The sequence below is a fragment of the Crinia signifera genome, chromosome 5 (genome assembly GCF_055691185.1).
Source record: "Crinia signifera chromosome 5, ASM5569118v1, whole genome shotgun sequence".
Classification (NCBI taxonomy): domain Eukaryota; kingdom Metazoa; phylum Chordata; class Amphibia; order Anura; family Myobatrachidae; genus Crinia; species Crinia signifera.
This window is the reverse complement of record NC_139221.1, coordinates 116,404,445-116,429,883: the sequence shown is the minus strand read 5'-3', so window position 1 is coordinate 116,429,883 and position 25,439 is coordinate 116,404,445. Positions and strand designations below refer to the sequence as shown.

The 25,439-nt window shown below is 42.1% G+C and overlaps 1 protein-coding gene across 1 annotated transcript in view; it reads right to left on the bottom strand.

Annotated features, from left to right (window-relative positions):
* Positions 1-6,054: 6,054 nt before the first annotated feature.
* Positions 6,055-25,439, bottom strand: part of RANBP9 (RAN binding protein 9) — a 72,384-nt gene continuing 52,999 nt past the window's right edge. Inside the window, exons 8-14 of the mRNA XM_083187894.1 lie at positions 23,346-23,454; positions 20,257-20,348; positions 18,588-18,735; positions 12,470-12,591; positions 10,648-10,799; positions 8,534-8,645; positions 6,055-6,599 (exon numbers count right to left, since the gene is read on the bottom strand). Of these exons, the coding sequence (XP_083044020.1) occupies positions 6,469-6,599; positions 8,534-8,645; positions 10,648-10,799; positions 12,470-12,591; positions 18,588-18,735; positions 20,257-20,348; positions 23,346-23,454 (866 nt within the window). The 3' untranslated portion in view covers positions 6,055-6,468. The remainder of the gene's footprint in view (positions 6,600-8,533; positions 8,646-10,647; positions 10,800-12,469; positions 12,592-18,587; positions 18,736-20,256; positions 20,349-23,345; positions 23,455-25,439) is intronic.

Genomic DNA, 25,439 nt, shown 5'->3' with positions numbered 1-25,439 from the left:
GGGGGGGGGGGGGATAGTTCCCAGTGTTGAAATGCCCTGGGAGATCCAGTGGTCCAGTGATAAATTTGGAATCATATGGTCTATTCCCGCCACGGATAAGTCGGGGGAAGGGAGAGAGATTTCCGGTACTGTCGATACCAGTGTTAGCCAGGAGCGTCTAGTGGATAGTAGGATGGAGGAATGTTCAATAGCATTTGGAGATTCTGATGGGGTGAGCCACAAGACGTCAGTGAGTTCAATTGGGGACAGGATTCCTCTCTCCAGGAGGACCCACGGTTTAATATCGCTGTTTACAAACCAATCATGAAGTGGAGCTTAAATACATGCTATTTGGTATGAAAGGAGATCTGGTAAAGCCAGTCCTCCCTTCGATTTAGGGAGGCACATTTTGCTTCTGGCTAGTCCAGGTTTTTCACCTCTCCAAATATATTTTGAAAATGCTGTATTAAATTTAGTTAGCAAATGTTTTGGGAGGAGGATAGGAATAGTTCTAAAAAGATAGAGTAACTTAGGGAGTAGAATCATTTTTAGGGCTGAAATTCGACCGAGCCACGAGGTCTCTAGAAGCATCCATTCATTAGTCATCTGGGAGAATTTATGTAGTAGTGGGAGATAGTTAGCGGCGATTATATCCGATACTTTAGGGGTGATGTGGATACCTAGGTACTTTAGACTATCGGTCTGCCATGAGTAGTCATAGTTTAGTTTTAATTCTGCTAGGGTGTTTGCCGGTATATTTATGGGTAGAGCCTCCGTTTTGGAGCTATTTAATTTATAGTAAGAAACTGAAGAATACATATGTAGAATCTTATGAAGGGCAGTCAGGGAGGTGGGAGGGTTGGCGATGGTGAGAAGAACATCATCTGCGAATAAGGAGATCTTGTATGAGCGACTAAATAGATATGGGCATTCTATTTCGGGGGTTGATCTGATCGCATCCGCTAGGGGTTCAATCGCGAGGACAAACATTAGTGGGGATAGCGGGCACCCTTGATGGGTGGATCATGATTTTTAAAAGGTCAGGCTTACTCATACATGGTGGGTATTCACAGGGCTCTGCAGATTTGCCCAGTAGCAATGTCTTTATCAGGGAATTTTAAATGAAACTGGTTTCATGTGCCTAGCCTTCATGAGCCATACAGCATGATACACCCCAAAAGGTCTAGTGCAGGCCTGGCCAACCTGTGGCTCTCCAGATCTTGTGAAATGACAAATCCCAGCATGCTTTGCCACAGTTTCAACACTACCTTATAGGAAACCTGTAGCAAGGCATGATGGGATTTGTAGTTTCACAACATCTGGAGAGCCACAGGTTGGCCAGGCCTGGTCTAGTGCATTTTATTTACATTACTTATTCACTGAATTGCCTCTGAAAGAGATCCTGCACTGAAATGTAACTGCACATTCACTTTAAACACATATAAAGTTACAGATGTGGGACAATAGAATTGTGTGAGAAAAAGCTGTATGTGCATGATCTTTTGATTCATAACCCCCACGGTAGAGGGGAACACTATATTAGTTATCGCTCTGGTTGCAGACTCCAGTACTATTCTGTACACTTGATCGGAGTGGCGAAGGTCTGCCTAAACAAGAGTGGAGGAGTAGGGGCATCGGATTCGGAGCCTCTTAAATGGTCGATGAGATATATTTCTAGGAGGCATCAACTAAAAACAGTATTCTCCTTTTCTGGGTCTGAAGAAAATAAAGATACTTCCAGAAACGTCTTTGTATTTGAGTACCCTTGTAACCCAATTACCCTTGTTATTGGGACTTGTGAGGGTGGCAGAAAACCTAGTGGACAGTGCAGGCATGACTACCATTGTACAGCATTATTTTCCTGCCTCCATGTTGAGATAATTCCTGTTTGAGAGGGGTATACTCTTAAAATCAATATTATGTACTAACAATATCATTGGACATGAAAAACACCCTGTTCTGACGGTAGCAGTAATGTGTACCCACCTTACATACAGCATACATAAATATGTCTCACAGAATATCTTATGTAGTGGCTGCAATCAGAGTGACATACTAGACAACTATATGTCATTCCAATAAATATTTGTATTCTAGGCTATTACTACCTAGTTTACATACAAAATTCTTCTAGATTGCATTGAAATATGCCTGGCTGGTGGCCACAATCCAGTATAAATGTGCAGAGATCGTTTAAATATCCTTCATTAGACAAGCTGATGTAATGCTGGGTATGCAAGTCCAGATTTATCTGTCCAATCTATCTGGCATGAACAAAAATCTGGCAACATATGAGAGCATACAGTATGAGATTCAACCATTTGCACCCAAATGCTCAAAAACAATTAATAGTAATTCAGAAATATTGGTTAAAGTTGTTTGCTTTACCAAATTAAACCAAGCAATCATTTGTATCCATTTTCCAGTGTTTGAGAGCAATTGATCGATTGTAATTTCCAGGTTTTTGTTCCCTCTAGACAGATTGAACAGATAAATCTTTGTGTGTGTACCCAGCTTAATAAATGCCCCTCTGCTTATTTTGTTTTACTTCTGGGTTTAGTCACAAATTGTATCCATGTTCCAGTCACTCTACCTGGTCATCTGTAACATTGAGCTGTATATTAAAGACTTGCTCTGTAATAGCACTGCTGGTCTAACAAGCACACTACAACTAGTTGTTGGTATGGATATAGAATGCTGCAGGTGGTACAGTGTCTATATATAGTGTGGTAGTCAGGTAATCTTCCATAGTTTGCCATAGCTGACCTTGAACACCCAGGGATTCTCAAGTACACAATAGATCAGATCTCCAGCGATGTAGAAAGCTGCTTTTATTATTTATTAAAGAGAACCAGTCATCTTACAGACTGAACAGATGTTCAATGTCTAAGGGAGCTTGAAGCCAAGTTTATTAGAATGCAACCTATGCACTCACTAGCAGCATCCTACTGCACAACACACAGTGGGGGAAAATGTTGCAGTTATGCTCTATTTTAATGTACTCCACAGGAATCATGAAAAATACTATTGCATATAATATACAGTATATACTGCTATCACAGCAAGTTGCTGACCATACATACCAGATACTGTGGGACTACACATCCTAGTATGCCCTGCCAGTTTGGGTGCCGGGTGACTGACCGGTAGTCAAAATCCCGACTACTAAGAGCCCGGCAGACAGGCGCCCTCCCCCCCCATAGAGGGAGAATAAAATAGGTAGCGAGCCCGCAAGGGTCGCCACCTTTGTGGTGCTCCCCCCGCTGTCTGGGTCCCCACAGTCGGGATTCCGACCGTCTAGGTGTTATACCACACCCACCAGTTATACTATCAGAATGCTGGGATGCATAGTTCCTCAGCAGCTGGAGGGATGCTTATTCCTCACAAATGCAGGGGACAATGACTGAGATATTAGAGAAGGATGGGGGAAAACATGAAATACGGTTAGATATTGATAAAAAAAAAAAAAAAACATGGGGAAGTTGTGGTCAGAAATGGTTAGGAAGTATCCTAGTGGAAACCATTCAAAATATCCCATAAAAATGTGAATGCAAAAAAGTGTACTTACAAGTCTAAAGCTTTAAAAAAAAATAATAATTTAAAACATTTAAAAAAAACTCATGTTGACCTTTCCCATATTGTCCTATTGCTTGCATTGACCTTTTGACCATGTCCACATAATGCATGTCTACTTCTTTGTTGTGTCAACCTTTTGCCTGTTGACCGCATCCCCTTGATTTAATCTTCTTTAATAGAACAGTGCCCCTTGTGACCAAAGCAACATGGATAACCCAAAAACCTGATCGGCACTCAATAATGCTATTTTACAAAGCCACAAATATGGGGTGCCGGATGAGCCACCGACAGTCAGGATTTCAACAGATGAAATCAAGACTTTCACGGGCTATTTTCCCTCGTAGGGGTCCACGTACCCCATAGCACAACAGAATATGCTGCCCTATATTTATTATCAGTTTCTTATATATCGCACACCTATTCCACAGCGCTTTACTGAGAATATTTCAACATTCACATCAGTCCCTGTCCCAATGGAGCTTACAATCTATATTCCCTACCACATATACATGCACACAGACATTCTAGGGTTCATTTTGTTAGGAGACAAATAACCTACCAGCATATTTTTAGTCTGTGGGAGGAAACCGGAGTACCCAGAGGAAACCCGCGCAAGTACGGGGAGAATATACAAACTCTGCAGAGTTAGAGCCATGGTGGGAATCGAACCCATCACCTCAGCGGTGCGAGGCAGTAATGCTAACCATTACACCATCCGTACTGCTATTTAAGAAACTGTTAATAAATAAATAGATAGAGGGAGAATAGAATAGGTGGTGAGAGCAGATAGCTACAGAGGGCTTGAATGTGCTTGGCCGTGTAGGGCTACGGACAGTAGGGTTACCACTGAAGTTATTTGTATGGTAGAGGATGGATTGGGGTATGTACTGTACACGGCAGATGCCGGCAGTACACAACTTGAACCAGTCCTTCTACCTACCTACTGGCTAGTATGGCTCCAGTAACTTCATGTTGTAGACAGATACTTCAAGCAAATTTCACACGCACACATGCCAATTAATTGAATTTTAGCCTATACAATAAACCATTTCACACACATTGATGAAACATGTTTTATTCAGCAGGAAATGCTCCACAACATATATATGGTCTTTAGGATACACAGTTTACAATCTTAAAAAGGGACATTCTATAAATGCTGTTGAAAGATTCCCATTCAATTTAGAAAAAGACATTACATTAGTTTCCGAATTAAATTTTTATTGGCAGATTAATTTAAGTACAGTTACATTTTTTTTTCTCAATATTTTAGCACTTAAAAATTAAAGTGTACAAAGGTGAAATTAAGATACCTAGAAATAGACTAAATATTTGGTTCTTTTCTATAAATAAATGATTAAAGACACACCAATCCCTATTTAATATAATGTGAAGAAGCTGTCCTCTCACGGGCGGAGCCGTGTAGAATTCTCCACGTCACATGTTGTGCTGACATGTTACAATAAAGAGGTTATCACACAACAGGAAAAAAACCAATGACACAGCCCATAGCGAGTACAAATGCTGAAGCTGGCCGTATCAACGCGTCCTAGGACTAGAGTTCAGGTGCATATTAAGAAAAACAAAAACACTCCTTTCCTGGGCTATTCAAGTTTCACGACATAGGTGGGGTATTCTGCAGTCTACACAAGATGTCTTAAACTTTTTGATGGTGCCCTTTGTAAGAAAATCGATGAACTAGAAGCAGATTGATGTCTACATGTTAGACATGCCAAGTGAAAATACACAACTGGCACACTGGCAGTCTTGCTCAGTAAAGTATTACATATGTCCTGTGATATCAATCACAGTGCGTGCAGGTTCACAATAGATACATAACAGTTTGGCCAGTAAAGATCTGGAGCCCACAGACTGCAAAGAAAAAGCTAGGCTGCAGCTTGTAATCACTTGAATTCTTGCAGCACAGTGGTGACGTGTCTATAATGCGTCCCAAATAAAAGAAAGAAAAAGAACAAGACCAGGGTGCAAGCATCCGGCTTGTATACTAGCATCTTTTATCATTTTATTCTTTACTGTACCTCACATACTGGAAGAGGATTAACGTTATAGATTAATATAGTCAAATCAAAATATTGCTGGCATGTCGGTACTTATGTAGTATCTGGGCTGCCGATTTTTTGATTGTATGCCTTAAGTTAAGGCATACAATCAGATGCGATGCGATGCGATATCGCATCGCATCCGATATCGGATGCGATGACCCGATTTTTCCATAGGAATCAATGTTAAAATGATTCCTATGGAAAAATGGGTCCTTTTCATACCCCTACTATCCAAGTGGGCATGGAGTTGGATATAAACCTGTGGCGAGCGTAGCGAGCCACCGAGCCCGAAGCGTGGCGAGCGAAGCGAGCCCCGCGAGGGGACGGTATTCGTCCCCTCGCGGGGCTCGCTTCGCTCGCCACGCTTCGGGCTCGGTGGCTCGCTACGCTCGCCACAGGTTTATATCCAACTCCATGCCCACTTGGATAGTAGGGGTATGAAAAGGACCCATTTTTCCCATTGAATTCCATGTTAAAATGGACTCAGTCCATTTTAACATTGATTCCTATGGAAAAATCGGGTCATCGCATCGCATCGAATCGCATGGTCGCATGCGATGCGATGCGATCTCCCTATCCGACCCGATTTAGAAATCGGCAGCCCAGATACTACATAAGTACCGGCATGTCAAACCAGAATTATATAGCAATATCCTCTTAAAAAGTGAATGAAATAATAATAATAATTAAAAAAAAAAAGCTATTTAAAGTCAATGATAAGAGACGTGCTCATTACAAATGTAATAACTGAAACAAATAAGAGTTTCAAGTAACTACAGCTGGTCTATGTGTCTTACAGTATTCCCATACTGCATACAGTCTGTATACATTGACGTCTTCTACTGCATAGCTAATGTAAGTAATCGCCCAGCCTGGCAAATGCACAGGAGCCAATGCCTGAGTGGGCCATCATCTCTAAACACTGCGCAGCTTGTTCTAAAGCCAGGGAGAGCGGTGGCTGCTTTGGCAGGTTGTGTATATCTATGGGATTAAACAAACAAAGTATGGTTAAGAAACATAGCTATGTGCAAGTAGAGATTGCGTGATGGTTTTCAGTAATAATTGCTAGGAATAAAAGATATAGATAGATAGATAGATATATATATAGAGAGATAGATAGATAGATAGATAGATAGATAGATATATTTGTTGTGAAACTCATAACAATGTCATTTCTTGCACTTTAGAAAACCAGGATCCTAATACATGTTCATTTGAAATGGGGCAAATTTGGCTCCGTTGCGATGTTTAGGGGTCTGCGCAAGCACGTATATGCCCATCTGTAGACCCCGGCAATGAACGGAGTCGGCGAGTTACACACTTGCCTGGCTTCTAGTTGCAGGGGGAATCGGGCTCGCCCAGCGTTTTATGGCCATTCCCATGGTTACACGGGGTGGCCGGGGACGGTCGGCTGATGACACAGGACATCAGCTACCCGCCCCTTCTCTGTCCAGGTGCACGCAAATAAAAGTTAGTTTCCACTGAATTCTATTTGTGAAGGCAGGAGAAAATCATATGATGGTCGGGGACCATCGAATGATTTCTCCTGCTGCTGCGGAGGCATGCGAGGGGATGTGTTTTCATTACACATCCCCTCGCATGTTACCGACGGGAATCGGCGGCGGGGTTGCGGGCAGCATCTCAGGCGCTCAGTAAGTTGCGATGTTTGCAGCTTACCGAGCCGACCTGAATGGAGCCCCAGATTCATTGAAATGCAAACTACTATCTAAGGGAACCACTGGAAATCTATGCGTAGGAGCTATACAATATATGCAATGCATTAACATAATTAATGTACAGTCAATGTAACATTGTGAGAGGAGAGGAGAGACAACAGTCTTCTGCTCAGATCACACACGGCCATTGGGGCCTTATTCTGGTTCACTCCTTCTGGCAAGTTCTTTCTTAGATGGACAAAACCATGTGTACCTCAGGGGGCAGATGTAACTTGTACAGAGAGAAATAGATTTGGGTGAGGTATTTTGTTTCTGTGCAGGGAAAATACTGACTGCTTTATTTTTACACTGCAATATAGATCTCACTTTGAAGTAAAACCCCACCCAAATCTAATTCTCTCTGCACAAGTAACATCTACCCCCTGCCAGAAAGAGTGAACCAAAATAACCCCCATTGTGAGAGGAGAGACAACAGTCTTCTGCTCAGATCACACACGGACAATGTAACATTGAATTTGGCAGCATTCCCAGACTGTTTCCATGGCAACAGCCAAGACATGACAAACTACTGTGTATAAAATTGGACTTTGTGTTTACAATACATGTGACTGTGCAGCGCAGACTGGGACATGGGATTGGGTAATGAAAACAGAATAAAGAGCATTAAGTAATGGAACCTTTCAAAACATATTATTCCTAGGGAATATGTACTAAGGGGGTTATTCTGGTTCACACACAAAGGCAAATTCACTCTCTATTGGACAAAACCATGCACACTGCAGAGGAGGGGGTGAGATTTGGGTGAGTTATTTTGTTTCTGTGCAGGGCAAATACTAGCGGCTTTATTTTTACACTGCAATATAGATATTAGTACAAACCCCACCCAAATCCAACTCACTCTGCACATGTTACATCTGCCCCCCCCCCTCCAGTGCACATGGTTTTGTCCATTAGAGAGTGAATTTGCCTTTGCGTGTCAACCAGTATAACCCTTAAGCCTGGGAGAGTGATAAAGTAAAGAAAATACCAGCACACCAGCATGTTATTTTTTTTTTTATCTAGCCTGTGAGCTGATCAGTTGGTACTTTATCTCTATCCAATATTTGCCCCGCCAACTGAATGGTGTATGTAGTGGCAGCAGTTACAACATGTAGTGACAACACTAGGAGTTACATTTGAAAATACAGGACTGTGTCAGGGCAACTCAAAGAGTACAGCAGACAGGTATCATGTACTTACCAAGTATTGCACTATTGAGAGATGAGCACACGTGCTCCCTCTGTATAGGATCAAGCTGGTATCCCACTGGGCTGTTCCAGGGATCTGAATATGCCAGTAGACTAAATGCATCCTGGTGAAAGTGGTAAACAAATACAATTGATAAATATATAAAATGTTTATACATTAATTATTATTATTATTATAGAATAAAACAAAACCAGTAGGCTGTGTGGTATATCTGGCTGACAGTCACAATGTTGCACATGGACCATGTCAACACAGATATATTGACATTGGGTGCAGCACGGACGTGTAATGGTTAGCATTACAGCACTGAGGTCATGGGTTTGATACCAACCATGGCCCTAACTGTGCGGAGTTTGTACAGTATATTCTTCCCGTACTTGCGTGGGTTTAGTCCGGGTACTCCCATTTATTCCCCCAATCCAAAAATATACTGGAAGGGTAATTGTTGTCCAACAAAAATTAACCCTAGAATGAATGTGGGTGTGTGAACATGTGGTAGGGAATATAGATTGTAAGCTCCACTGTGGCAGGGACTGATGTGAATGTTCAACTATACTCTGTAAAGCGCTGCGGACTATGTGTGCGCTATATAATAACTGGCAATAACAACAATGTGATAGGTTTATTGTAATTCTGGGGCCGATGTAACCCTTGCAAAGTGATAAAGTGGAAGGACCCTACCAGTGTAACACGGTACACTTGTTCTTGTGTTGCACTGGTGGGGTCCTGAGGAAGGCAAGGTTTGTGTGGCCTAAACATTGGCCATTGACATCAGTTTGTACTAATGGCATTAGCATTAGTTCATTACTCACAGCATTAGTAATGCTGTGAGTAATGAACTACAAATCCTGCTACAGGCAGTTTGAAGAGAAGCCCTGGCAAGTGTACTCTTTTGTCCTTGTATATATAGAGAGAGAGACTGATAGAGCGACCGGCACTCACGATAAACAGCTAATCTGTACTCAGTCACCTCCTCCTGCAGTCAGGAATATTGAGATCAAAATAGCTGGACGGCACTCACAGAGATTCAGCAGACACAGTTGTGGGTCTTAATAAAGGGATTTCTTCAGAAAACATTCGCATCTGACAACAGGGGCTATGCCTCTTATCTAATGCTGATAAATATCTGTGCGTGCTGTCATGCTATTCCAAATTCCAATCTTCCTCGCTCTTCAAAGGTTTTATTACTGTAGAAGTAAAACAGCTTCCTGTAGAGATAATTATATATATATATATATATATATATATATATATATATATATATATATATATATATATATATATATATATATATATATATATATATATATATATATATATATATATATATATATATATATATATATATATATATATATATATATCTCAAACCCAAAATCTCTGAAGACTGCGCTAGATGCTAATTTAGTGGTCGCTATAAAACAATATCACCTACTAGTGGGATCTCCAAACACAAATACTACCACAATAGTGTAGTAGCGCCCAAATGAAACAATTGACCTTAATGCCTTTCACACCTTACATAAATATCAAGAAAGATTTTTTAACATGTATAAAACATTTATTAAAATCATAGAAAAGACTTTCACATTGATTCTTGATTTTAGGAGATTGATTTTCTAACAAGGCTTAAGAAAACTCCTAAAATCAAGAATCAATGTGAAAGTCTTTTCTATGATTTTAATAAATGTTTTATACATGTTAAAAAATCTTTCTTGATATTTATGTAAGGTGTGAAAGGCATTAAGGTCAATGGTTTCATTTGGGCGCTGCTACACTATTGTGGTAGTATTTGTGTTTGGAGATCCCACTAGTAGGGGATATAGTATCTAGCGCAGGCTTCAGAGATTTGGGGTTTGATAGATATATACTACCACAATAGTATACAATATATATATATACACATACACACACACACACACACACACACACACACAGATTATATCATAACTCCCTGTACATCCTGCTACAGGTTCTATCTACCAACAGCAGAGATATCAGATTTCCAGAGCTGTAAGATCAATAGAACAATAGAATCTCTGGTGGAATAGTGACATATTGGATGGATGGGGAGACATATCCACGGCTCGCACAGTATGAAATACCTTTAACATATTTTTGTTAGTGGCATTTTTTCCTCGTTCTCTTCTTAGTTGCTCGCTCATAGCCTGTAGCTCTCGCCCGAAACAGATCATTCGCTCCACAGCGGCCTGGCTCCCTCCACACAGCTGGCGTCTCACCTGAGTTGAATCCACCTCTGCAACAAAAGGATATTAGTCATGTCTTTAGAATGTAAGCTCTCACGGGCAGGGCCCTCTCTCCTCATGTGCCTTTCTTAGAATATATAAACCACTGCCACCCTGATAATTGCTTCAGTGTCCTGTCCCCTGATGTAACTATCTGTATTAACCATGTACTTGTCCTAAACTGTCTTGTAATGTAATTTTGTTTTGTGTTTGCTCATAACTATGCTCTGTACAGCGCTGCGGAATTTGTATGCGCTATATAAGAAACTGTTAATAAATAAATAAATAAATAAATGTAACACATCTGCATGATAATGCACCCCCAGAGACTACAGGTTTCCCTAAAAGAAAGCACAGGCCATTGCATTTGGTAAATATATAAGGGGCCACTATATAAAAATAAAAAAAAGGATCAAACAAGAAAAGGCATCTCCTAACATTCACAAAACTATAATTAACACTTCTCACTATTTCTTCGTTAACTGTAGCTTCTAACTATCAACCAATTTGAAATGAATGCCTTGGTACCAGCCTACTATACACATGCAGGTGTCCCTGGTATATAGCCCTGCTGATGGGGCAGGAAGTACTTGGGCTCCCAGCATTGCAGCAGCACTTTGTGACCAGCTGCCTTCATCAACATCAAGTCCCACAGCAACAACGGTGACATAAGTAGCAGTACCAGGCCACAGCCCCAATGATGTGTGATTGCTTAGAGAAAATTCCCACATTTAGGCAATGGTGTCCAATAACATTTTCGGATAAATTTCATATGTTACAATTAAAACTCTAGTTGCATGTGCATTTGCCAGTCTTATCTATATATATATCTATCTATCTATCTAGTGTCCATTTGTGTGTCTCCGAAACACTGCCATCTGTTGGCAGCGAGTTAAGCTACATCTCTTTAACTCTCACACATGCAAAAACAAGGCTTACTAGTCAGTCATAAAAACCAACAAGCATTTTAAGAAGCCCTTTAATATTTGCAATGCATATCACACTATCCTTTCCTTCCTTTTACTCACTCAGTAAAACAGTAATCTGAACATTATAGCATTTCATTGTGGAAAGCTTTGAACTTGGTTAATGGCGTGCAAATGGGAAGTGCTGCGAACAGAGAACCTGATTCAGAGTACGGATTTTTTTTTTTTTTTTGCAAATGAGTGATTATCGGCAGTCTGTACATGAGTCTAAAGTGCACTGAGCAATAATATCCCGGGATGGTCTGGTGACAGTGATCACAAAGAGGTTTCAATGGCAAAGGGATTGACAGTCATGGGAAGTAATGGGGGGGGGGGGGGGGGGGGGCGCGACACACAGACGATTTGGACAAAGACACAGATGTGTCACAACAGCTTTGGGGGTGTTACCGCTTGTGATTGTACACATCCACAATGGCGCCTGCATATTACTTCTTGCTGCCATGCTGCGCATCCATAGGGCTAGTCACAACTTTGATAATAGACTGATCTGCAACTTTGTACCCAGCCGCTGGGATCATCATTGCTGCAGTTGGCGTCTCACTATAAATAAGTAAGCAGTGACATTTGTATATTCTTACACAGCACTGCGTACACATTCACAGCTGAGATGCATTAGCATATACCGCGGAATCAGGCTCTGAGTACACAACATAACCATCACTCATTTCTGTAATGTAATGAATATTAGATCAAACCCATTTCCGTGTCACATTCTTCCAATTCATTGTCATGCTTTGTGCTGCCATTCAGAAATCCATTAGAAGAGGCTGCTGCAAAACCATTGGAATAGTGATCGGTCTCCATTTCTACATCATTGCTGGGGACACAAAAGAGCCGAATTATACTCACCGATAATTCCTTTTTCTTCCTAGAGATCCCATGGCAGCCATAACATTGGGATGTATCCCTTTCCCCATAGATTAGACAGGAGTTTTTTCTCTAGGACCGCCCACCTTGGGTATAACAGCCTCCTCCTCCTTAGCCTCAGTGTCTTTTGAGTGTCTCCGTAACCTGGAGAAAAAACACAATAATAACACGGGAGGGCAACAAGTGGCTGCCATGGGATCTCTAGGAAGAAAAAGGAATTATCGGTGAGTATAATTCGGCTCTTTCTTCTACGATCCCCATGGCAGCCATAACATTGGGACATACCCAAGTACACCACACGGGAGGGATAGCTGTAATATAATTACTTATGGCGATGTCAATCCCGCTGACATAGCTCCTTGCAACACGTGGTTCCCAAAGTGGGCAGTAGATACGTTGAGTGCATAATGGTTAGAAAATGTATGGACTGACGACCAGGTAGCGGCTTTACAGATCTCTGTAACTGATGCCTTCGCCTTATTTGCCCATGATGTGGAGACTGCCCGAGTCGAGTGTGCCTGTACGATCGGAGGTGCCACCTTGTTCTCTTTCTTGTAGGCGAATAAGATCATTTCTCTTATCCACCTAGAGATAGTTTGCTTCACAGGTGCTCCTCCCTTCTTTATTCCTTCAGGAATTACAAATAAGTGTTTGGAGGTTCTAAATGTCTTGGTTCTTTCCAAGTATATGGATATGGCCCTCACTAGGTCCAAGTTATGCCACATTTCCTCCTCATCACTCTGAGGATTTGGGTAAAACTCAGGAAGGGTTATCTCCTGATTAAGGTGAAACCTAGAGATTACCTTAGGTAAGAACTGAGGGTGTGTCCTCAGCACCACCCTGTCTGGGAACACGATAAGATAGGGTTCCTCGATCCACAGCGCCTGTAGTTCACTCACTCTCCTTGCAGATGTGACTGCTACGAGGAAGACCACTTTCCAGTTAAGCAGTTTGAGTGGAATGTCCATGAGTGGTTCAAATGGATGCTTGGCTAATACTGTAAGAAGTAGGTTCAAATCCCAAGGGGCTACTATCGACTTGATTGGGGGCCTTACTCTCTTCATAGCTCTGCTGAACCTCTTTACCACCTTTTCTTCCGCCAATGGTCTGTCTAGCAGAACGCTTAAAGCTGATACCTGAGCTTTAATGGTGGCTGTTGCCAGCCCTAAGAGAAATCCATCAAAGAGGAACTGTAACACCTCTCCAGTTGAAATCTTACCATAATCACCTGAGAACTGTCCCCATTCGATGAATTTCATCCATGTCCTGTAGTATGCTAGCGAAGAAACATCTTTTCTGGCTTTCAACACCATGTCTGTAACTTGTGAAGAGAGATTATGTTTCTTTAGTATTTGCCGCTCAATCTCCACGCCCTTAGACATAATGTCGCGGGTTCTGAGTGTAGTACTGGGCCTTGTGTCAGTAGGTCCGGCCTGTTGGGTAGTTCCCATGGTTTCTGCACTGATAGCCTCATGGCGTTTGCGAACCAGCCCCTCCGTGGCCAGTATGGTAGGATTGCCACTAGGTCTGCCTTGTCCTCTTGTATCTTCTTTATCACCTTGTTTATCAGGGGAAAAGGTGGGAATATGTACCCTAGTTTGAATTGCCATCTGATCGTGAAGGCATCCAATGTTGCTGCTTGGGCATGATAATATCTTGAGCAGAATGTCCTCACCTTCTTGTTGGCATAAGTAGCCATCAGGTCCACTTCCGGGAGTCCGAATCTCTGCACAATCTCCCTGAACACCTCTTCGTTCAGTTCCCATTCTCCCGGATCTAGTAGCTTGCGACTCAGGAAATCTGCTACTACGTTCCTCCTTCCTGGTATGTAAATAGCCGAAATCGAGAGAAGGTATTTCTCCGCCCATATCATAATATCCTGTGATATTCTCATCAGTTTCCTGCTTCTGGTGCCTCCCTGATGATTTATATGTGAGACCACCGTGACGTTGTCCGACATTATTCTGACATGATTCCCCACTATGTAATTCTTCAGTAGCCTTAGTGCTTCCCAGACTGCTTGAAGTTCTCTTACATTCGAGGAATTCATAGTTTCTTCTAGGGACCATATTCCTTGCACTGATGCATTCTTCATATGTGCTCCCCAACCAGTCAGACTGGCATCTGTAGTTACTACCACATATCTTGGACTCTCTAGACTGGCCCTTCTTTTCTCCAGATCCCTTGTCCACCACAGTATGGATCTTCTTACTGATTCGTTCAGTGTGATAAGTTGATGGTCCCCGTACCCTCTTCGGATCAGAGGTAACAGGCACCCTTGTAGCCCTCTCATATTTGCCTGGGCCCAAGGTATAACCCTTATGCAGGACGTCATCATGCCCAGCAACTGTACGGCCATCAAGAAGGTCACCTTCTTCGAATACAGGACCTTTCCTATCATCTCCTGGATTCTTATACATCTCTCTGGTGATAGAGCAATGTTGAAATTCACAGTGTCTATCAGGACCCCCAGGAACTGAATAATCTGACTTGGTAGAAGGTGGCTCTTGGTTTCGTTTACTACCCAGCCGTGTCTCCTTAGTGTAGATAGTGTCAACTCTAGACCTTGTAGGACTTCTACTTCCGAATCCCCTACGATTAGCAGATCGTCCAGGTACGGCCAAATCAGGACTCCCTGCTTCCTTAGCTCTGCAATCAAGGTTACTAGGACCTTCGTGAAGACCCTCGGAGATGTTCTTAGCCCAAAGGGCAGGCAAGTGAACTGGAAATGCCTGTTTGACACTTCGAACCTGAGGAACCTTCTGTGGTATCTGTTTACTGGGATGTGATAGTAGGCGTCCTTTAGGTCTATTGACGCTAGGAATGCTCCCTTCCTTATCCCAGTTAGAATGGATGACAGGCTTTCCATCCTGAATTTTATCTTTTTTATATTCAGGTTGAGATCCCTTAGATCCAGGATTGTCCTGTATTCTCCATTGGGTTTCTTCACTAGAAATAAGTTCGAGTAGAAGCCTCTCTTGTATTGTAGCCTGGAAATTTCCTCTATGGCGTTTATTTCTAAGAGTTGCTCTATCTTTATTTTCAACTCTCTTCTTTCTTCCTTCAATATTGGTGTTCTGGATTTTAAAAACCGATCTTGTCTTGGGTGACATGCAAACTCTATTGAATAGCCCCTCTGAATTATATTCAGGACCCATCTGTCCCCAATCGTTCTTTTCCAGACTTCTGGGAAATTCAACAGTCTTGCACCTATCTTGATGTTTAGTGGATAGTCATAGCCTTCCACCTCTGTCCGACTGAAATTTTCCTCGGTAAGACTGGCGAAAGGACTGACGGGAGAGATTAGGGTTCCCTCTTCTATAGTATGGCTTTCCAGGCCTGTAGCTTCTTGCATCCTTAAAGGACGGTTTAGGTGTTCCCGGGTAGGGAAACCTATTCCTTCTATCCTGTGGCAGCCGGACCGATTTTCCGCCAGACAGTTTTTGTATCATGGCGTCAAGTTTAGACCCAAATAAATAGTTTCCCTCAAAGGGTAATGCTGTAAGTTTGTTTTTGGAACTTGCATCGGCACTCCAGGGTTTTAACCATAGTGCTCGTCTTGCCGTTATCCCGGCTGCCATGGATTTTGATGCAAACGCCACCGAGTCCAGTGACGCTTCACACAGGTAGTCAATAGATTTTTGCATAATCTCCAAGCTACGTAGGATATATGTTTTGGATATTTTATCTTCTACATCCGTATGTAAGCTTGCTGCCCAGAGTCTCAGAGCACGGGATACTGAGGCAATTGCGACTGATGATCTAAGCGCCCCTGAAGATGCCGTATGTACCTTTCTTAAGGCAGTTTCCACTTTCTTATCCATGGAATCCTTGAAGGCCGCAGCGTCTTCCACCGGTATTGTGGACCTTGACGTGAGCTCCGCCACCGCCGCGTCCACTTTAGGGATTTTGCACCATGCCATGAATTCTTCATCCTTGTAAGGATACATTTTATCCACTCTATTACTAAGGGTAAGTTTCTTGTCAACATTTACCCACTCCTTAGCAATTATTTCCCTCACTACCTTATTCACTGGGAAGGACCTCCCCTTCTTTGATCTATCCTCAAATAGCGGGTCTTTTCCCGTAGTGGTACTTGCAGCCTCTTGGTAGTTCATAGCCTTGTATATGTTCTTTAGAACACTCTCCACTATATCCAGGTTAAAGGTTCTATCCTCCTCTATTTCTCCTGACTCATCAGTGGAATTTTTATCTGGTTCCTCCATGCCGGATGAACCCTCCTCTTGGCTCAGCCCAGCTTGAGACCTAGACCTCTTAGCTGTCTGTGACTGGACGAATTCATGTTTAGACACAAAGTTTTGTTTCATCCAAGCCATCAGTTCTTTTAGTATCTCCGTATGCTCTGATTTTTTTGGCACTTCTTTTATGGGCTCCTTATGTCTTGTTTCACATTCTTCACATAGTGACTTGTTTTGACACGCAGAGAACACCTTATCACATGACATGCAGTTAGATTCAATGTATTTCTTTTTAGACAACCTTTTCTTTGGCACAGGGATAACTTCTGTAGGCACACTATAAGAAACAATGAATACACTAAGTAGCTAGAAATAAAAGCAATCTAATGCCCCAAAAACACTAAGGGCTTACCTCATAGGGGCACCATCCAGCTTAGGGGAATCAGGCACTTCCATCTCAGCCATTGTTTCTGCAGTCCAGCGTGTGCCCAGCACAGCGTTATGCTGCGTTTAAATATGGCGCCTTAACTCTATCCTTACTGTGCCAGCCGTTTTCAGGATGGCCGAGCGGAACAAACATTCCCCTCCGTGTTTCCGGGGGCCATGTTTGTAGTGCGCACTAGAGCTGTTCTGGGCGGAAGTAGACGCCGCGCGTACTTCCGCCCTAGCGTGTCTATCCCCGCAGCGTGCAGTCGCGGCTTACAGCTGGGACTGCCGCTTGCTAACCACGCTGTCCCTGTATCACCTCAGCCCTGCTGCCGCCTGTACCACAGCGCCTGTAGATTGTGTCCCGCTGGAAACGGACTTCATCCACTGCTCCTGCACCCAGACTGGTGTCTGACAGGTATTTGACTGGGCATAAAAAACGGGTGTTGTGCATAGGGGTATAGATAAATCTGGTCCCCCTCGCAAGCTCTCCTTCCCACTGGTATAAGAGGTAGCCCTGTTAGAAAGTAAAGTAACTGACTCCTACTCTGTCCTCTCTAACGGAGACAGGAAAAAAAGACACTGAGGCTAAGGAGGAGGAGGCTGTTATACCCAAGGTGGGCGGTCCTAGAGAAAAAACTCCTGTCTAATCTATGGGGAAAGGGATACATCCCAATGTTATGGCTGCCATGGGGATCGTAGAAGAAACATACTTTATATTACACTATTTTCCTAGCAACAAAATGAGCATTTGATGAAGCAGTACATGAAAGCTGCAGTCCATGCAAACTCCCTCTTGGTAATAATTGTACTCCTGAATCTGCTGTTCAGCAATACTGATTCCACACACGCAGCCGTCCACATTATTGGCTGTACAAACAAGTCAGTGACAATGTATGCTTAGAAAGGTCACTAGTTATTATCTGCCCTATATATTTATCCCACAGCAGTGTACGGTATACAAAACATGATCTGTACACACATACTGTAATAGGTCTTCCTTATGAGGTCTCTCTGGGTTTGCCAGCAAGATAAGGTACAACGGGGCAGATGTATTAAGCCTTAACAAGAGATAAATGCAAGGCTGATAAGGAAAGATAAACATCCAGCCAATCAGCTCCTTACTGACTTTTTTCAAACACAGGCTGTAACATGGCAGTTAGCAGGTGATTGGCTGGACATTTATCTCTCCTTATCACCCTTGGCTTTATCTCTTGTTAAAGCTTAATACATCTGCCCCAACGTGCTGTTATGCAGGAACACCACAAATTCCCAGCAAATGCTACTAGCAGACATACTGCTTATGCTGACAACGCCTTACCTGGTGTAGCTGTTAAGTTGTTGGGATATCGTCATGTTTATACTGTTGAGTTCTGTTACATTAAGGCTGGAAGGCTGGTGCTTACTACGACTGTGGGACTGGTGAGCTTTGTTTGATATTACACCATTACTGCAATTGCTATCCGAACCTATGTAGATAAAGCAAAACCTTTAAATACAGTTGAAAGAATACAAAATGTTAAATTATCAGATTATAAACTAATTAAAACAGATTTATTGATTAGTTTAAGTGTGTATCTATGAAACTGTGCTACTTTATCTGCCTAAAAAAAAAAACTAAAAAAAAAACCGGTCTATATGTGAAATTAGGCCAATGGTCATTATCAAGCTACCCAATTATATGGGATTTAAATTTTAATCGCAGCAAAGAGGGTCTCCAAGGGTTGGTTATGTTTCGCATGCCCAGTAAGTGCTGGCTATCGGGGCTAACTGGATAGACCCTAGGCGATCCATTAGTTGTGGTAATTTACTGTTACTTTAAATCGTAAAATTATTATATTAAAGGTATTTGGGAAAAGGCACATCTTTGTTTCAGTCTCATATGTGGATACGTAGTGGATAACTATGGAATAATGCTGCCCATACACCTACAGCCTGATTCCCAGTTCTGCCAGTGCTGACCGGTGAACATCAAAGATCCCTCGGGGAACAACATAAAACTCAAGTTAAAAATCCCAATCATTTTTTGGACGGAATCAGCAAATCAAGGACACTGGCAGAGAGAATAGGGAATTGCACTAATACCCGCCTAATGTTTGTGCCCCTGAACATAGCACTTGTGTGTATAGTGTCAATTGATGACGAGATAGAAAAGAAATAAAACACAGCGGTTCGCCGTAAATTGACATTAGAAATAAAATGTATATTTTCTAGATTCAATGCCTTCTTAATCATGTGACTTGTGCTACAAATGATAAATTATAAGCTGGTAACTAGTATATGTAGGAATGTGTAGCAACCTTACACACTGAGCTTTTGCATAGAAAATAGCAATTACAGTACAGAAAACATTTCTAGATTAGTACCATAAATATTCCAGATATTCCACAGAAATATAGTGTGCAAGGTTTCTATGGAAACCTACTTACCTGAATAAGCCCCTTTGTAGAGGACACCATTTTGTGGAATCAACCAGAATTTAAAATAAATAATCACAGCAAAAATATATGCCAGATTTCACAAATGGTCATTGCCACCATAGTGGTGAGCACACAGTAAATGATTTATACATAAGCCAGCACTATGCAAGTAGTCCAAAAAAAAAAAATATATAGATTATTGGACATTTGTAAATGCATTCGGAAGATGATCCCACATTGCCTAAAACCTCATGTGTGTGTTAGGTCACCTTCATACTGTACTAACTAGCCGAAATGCCCTAGCACTGCAGGCTGAATCCTGCCCAAGCTTCATGTGTGGCCTACTGGGTATGAATTCTGTTGCCCGGCAGTAGCACTGTGCAATGGAACCAGCCCCCCTATGTGACCAGCATTAGCTTTATAATGATGCAGATCAAAATTGTGAAAATTGTTCATAAAACAATATTACCCATGGTCATTTCTACAGTGTATACACTTATAAATGGCATTTCCTCCGTAATAAATAGAACAGGCCAAGAAGACAAATACATTTTGTGTCACCTACTGTACCTGAGTAACTGTCTTGTGATTTAGGACTGCGGCCTCCCAGGCATCTCACCTCACTGTCTGTCCCATTCACCATTTCTATGAACTGTCTTACCCTGTAAGAAAAATGGCTACATTACAGAGATAATAAAATAGTGGTAACAACAATCAATTGGATTTAGCTTCATGAGACTTTACTGTAATGTTACCACCATGACAACATTAAACCCGAACATGAGCTTGGTGCTTAACAAGCACAGATCACATTACATTGCATTGCATTGCCTGTGCATGCCTTGTGTATGCATTGTGCATGCAATGTGATGAAAACAAAGTACAAAAAGTATGTGCAAGCACATACTTTTTGTACTGTGCGATGAGGTGCCGCGGGAGCGCGCACCTCAAAGCACAGAACGCACAGCCCGCATCGCAGCGTGTATGGGCTGCTTAAGAGTAAAATAGAACCAATCACTGTACTCAAAATGTTTCCTATACTGTTTAAGCATTAGAATTAAAACACAATGAATTAAGAGTTTCAAGTGTGAAAGCCTGCTGACGTCTGTGTAAAACGCTCTATAATGGCTGCTCCAAGCTTCTGTAGCACACAGATGTAAAAACATCCCCACTGCGCAGTACAGACTACCTGTGGGTGGAGGCTTCCATGTTGCGCTTCAATTTCCAAGAAATATGGTTAAGAACCAATTAAACCAATCAAACGGTTCCTATTCAGTGGATAGCTAAGATGTTCAGACCTGGTACACCTCTGCCACAGAAATTGTAGTTACGTTTGGTTCTTTTCTCAAAAAGAGCCGTATTCAATCCCGAACTAAAATTTTCACCAGGCGAAAAAACTGCCGGTTTCACCAGTTTTTTGGGGGGCAAATTCAATTCCCCTATTCAATCCCAGTGTTGATTTTTTTCCCTGGGAGAAAAACGTGTGTATCAGTGAAATTGCTGCAATCTATAAGTTACTGAGGGGTAGATGTACGAAGCAGCGATAAGGGAGAAGTGATAAGGGAGAAGTGATAAAGTGCCTGGTACTTTATCACCGGCCAATCAGCTCCTGACTGTCCCTTTTTAAACCCAGTCTGAAACTTAACAGTCAGAAGCTGATTGGCCAGTGATAAAGTACAAGGCACTTTATCACTTCTTCACCTTTATCATTGCTTCATACATCTACCCCTGAGCTACAGACTACATAAAAAATATTGGGTGTGTACATATAGATATTACTACCCAACACACAATATGTCCCAGTACTTTGCCACAATGAAAAAGTTGCTTAGGACTCTGGAGAGTCTTCCTGTACATTGGGAGCGTTCCGAAGCTTAGGTCGGACCAGGGATTGAATACAGCTCAAGCTTGACCCTGCAGCAACTATAATGAATGTGAGCGACGCTGGCATTTTTTAGCAGGATATTCTGCACATTTCACAGAGATGTTGGCACTTTTAGGGTTACAATAAGGTTATTTTCGTTATCGAATCATCACTCATCTCACTTGTGCATTTTACCTTGTTTATATGTACTGTATGGTTATAGCTCATCACCAAAAACATCATGACCACCAGGCTTCTTGTACAGCATATTAGCTGATAGTACAGCGTGGATGAGTGTCACTTAGTAATGCGGGATATGTTAGGAGTTATAGGCAGGTATTCAATGCTGTTTGCGAGTGGTGACAGCGAGCAGGGCTTCCTGCTCGCTGTCAGCACTCACCCTGACAGCATTCAACACAGCCTCCGCATCCGCCAATTCCCCCTCGCTCCGTTTTTTGAGCGAGGGAGAATTGGCAGATGCGGCTCCAGAATCAGCGAGACCCGCGGCTAAAAACTGCGAGTTTTCTGCAGCAGCCGCGGGTCTCGCTGTTTTGGGGAATTCTCGCTGTCCTGTGACAGCAAGGATTTCCCCACAACGTTGAATAGAGCGAGCGGCCGGCGCGGGGGTTAAACAGCGAGGATCACTGGTTTTCAGCAATCCTCGCTGTTTAACCCCCTCGCCGGCCGCTCGCTGCGGCATTGAATACTTGCCATAGTCTCGCTTTGTAATTTGTGCTCTGTAAATAGCGTGCTATCTGTATCCATTTTAAACTATGATTCCCGACGGCCTGCAGAACTTCTCTTTGTGGCATTCCCAGGAGTGGTGGATCCTGAGAGTGCCCATTTTAGGAATGAGGTTGGGAGCAATGAATGGTGAGAAGGTGCCCAGGACAAGGCGGTGCGTAATAAGGTCATTTTGCTGCCACTTAGCAGTGTGTACAATCCTTGCAAGGGCAGCAGGGACCATTGGACCTTGTTGGAAGTTGCCCTTTTGTTGCTGGTTGTGAAGGGGCACACATAACATTTCAAACTTCAGGGTTCCAAAAGTGTAGGTCCGTCACTGGATCGGACGGACAGACTTCACAGTTCTCCACTTAAAAGAGGTCTAATTACAGACTGATATAGAACAGTGACGCCACTGAATAGGCTTACCATACTATCCCTTTAATCTAGGACACTCATGAATTACACAGGTTATAACTTTGAGCCTGCATCTCGCCTGGTTTATTAAGGAGTGTCCTTTTCTTAAAAGTTATATTTTTATTCTATACATATGTAATAGGGGGTCCGACACAGCCACTTTACTCACGTAATCCTAGCTGTACAGCGAAGGTACACAACAGAATACTTAGGATGCAAGCACAGAAGCAATGTTTCAATGCTTATTTTATTGTAGTATTGTATTGTACATTTCTCCTATGCCTGCATCCTGAGTACTCTATTTTGGAGTGCCGCACCTTCTCTGTGCTCTCTCTGCCTATATAGTTGTTGCTTTCATTCTAGCAATTTTATAGACCAGTATAGTTTAATGCTTATTGAACATTCCCAGGCAACATTGTTTGCAGCAATGATGGTTCATGAATGGAAGTCACTTTTCCCGCCATTTCTATAATATGTTTTGCATTTTGTATATCTAAATAGAACACTGGAATAAAGTGTGGTAGAAAAGACCATGGTGTGTAAAGATAGCAATTTCAGCATAATATCTTATTCTTATGGAGCATACTGCACATCACTATGTAGAAAGTGTACATAAAATACAGGCTCACAAGGTTATCAGAATAGGGACACTCACTTTAGGGTAAAGAAAAGATTAGGATTTCTCTCTAGCAGGTTGGGGTATAACTGTTGTGTAGTTTCAATAGCTTCTCCCATTCTTCCTGCTAATACCAATTTCTGAATCCCTGTTAATCAAATACACAATCATTTATATTACATAGACAAAGAAATGATACAAGTATTCACATTAAGGAAAATAAAGATCTAAAATCCTATCATTCATTTACACCTGCTCATGCATTACCAATTCTCTAAAGTACACACTGAGTTTCGGCCAAATCGGAATGACATATTGAGGAAATGACAGTGTGTAGGCCAGATATGCGAGTGCCTGCAGTGAATGTGACATCAGCAGTGCTGCACAGCTAACTGGATGACATTGAATGCAGGGTGTGCAGTGTAATGAAGGAAATATCGGTACTTATGTAGTATCTGGGCTGCCGATTTTTTGATTGTATGCCTTAAGTTAAGGCATACAATCAGATGCGATGCGATGCGATGCGATGACCCGATTTTTCCATAGGATTCAATGTTAAAATGGACTGAGTCCATTTTAACATGGAATTCAATGGGAAAAAGGGGTCCTTTTCATACCCCTACTATCCAAGTGGGCATGGAGTTGGATATAAACCTGTGGCGAGCGTAGCGAGCCACCGAGCCCGAAGCGTGGCGAGCGAAGCGAGCCCCGCGTGGGGACGGTATTCTGTGTCCCCTCGCGGGGCTCGCTACGCTCGCCACGCTTCGGGCTCGGTGGCTCGCTACGCTCGCCACAGGTTTATATCCAACTCCATGCCCACTTGGATAGTAGGGGTATGAAAAGGAATCCTTTTCCCATTGAATTCCATGTTGAAATGGACTCAGTCCATTTTAACATTGAATCCTATGGAAAAATCGGGTCCATCGCATCGCATCGCATCGCATCGCATGCGATCTGGTCGGGTGCGATGCGATGCGATGGACCCGATTTCAAAATCGGCAGCCCAGTTACTACATAAGTACCGAAATATCAATATGACCTTCAAGAACTTGGTCTGTTGTGTACCCATGATCCAATATGTTATACTGATGGGAAAACATACGTTGTGTAGTGTGTACCCAGCTTTAGAAAGATAAATACATGGAAATTACAAAAAAAATTAGCTGCTATAGGCCCTCAAGTCCCTTCGGAGCCTGCTTTCTGGCTTATTAATTTGGAGGCAGGTTCCCTGACCACCTACAAAAAATCCCTATTAAAAAAGTTACTTAATAGTGCTGCAAAAGCAAGTATCCGCGTTTGTTGGCGGTGCACTGCCCCACCTACTGTGAAGGAGTGCTTTAGTAGAATAGGCATATAAATGACTATGGAAGAGCTACGGGCGACACCAGAAAGCCAACTGGGATTCACGGCTACTTGGTTTCCCTGACTCGATTTCAAGTCCTCTGAAACATACAGGACCTAGTGAATATGATTTAAGAACGAGTTCTACATTGCTGGTCCTTTATCTTGACAATGTACGTTTAACAACGGATAGAGGAAAATCTTCTCTTTGTGGGTTTTGAATAAACAATAGGAAGACCAAACTACCCCCTCTGTCTCTTTCTGGTCTCTTTCTCTTCTACTTTCTCTCTAGCTTTATTTACTGTTATTTGCTTAGAAGTTATGAGTTTACTATTTAAGCAGGATTTGATCTGTGTTCAACAGATTGACTGACTGGATTTCCTGGGTCTATTTATTTACGGTATATTTTTGTACTATAGCTGAGTCCCACTTCACTAGATCTGTTAACCCTCGTATTACATTGTTTGTTGGTTTGTTTATAATATCTATTATGTAAAACTTTGAATAAACATTTATGGAAAAAAAATGTAGCTGCTATGAATACTGTTAGAAGGTGAAAATATTTATATTGTAAGTATAATTTTATAACGCTATGGCAATGAATCCCAAACTTTCTTGAATTATGGCGCCCTAGAGTATCAGAACTTTAAAAGGCACCACTAGTCCAAAAGTTTCTTATTCATAAAATAGAAAAGATATATGAAGTAAATTTGAGCAGCATGGATCATGTAATGGTTAGCATTACTGCTAACTACTGCCATGGTCCTAACTGGAGTTTGTATATTCTCCCCG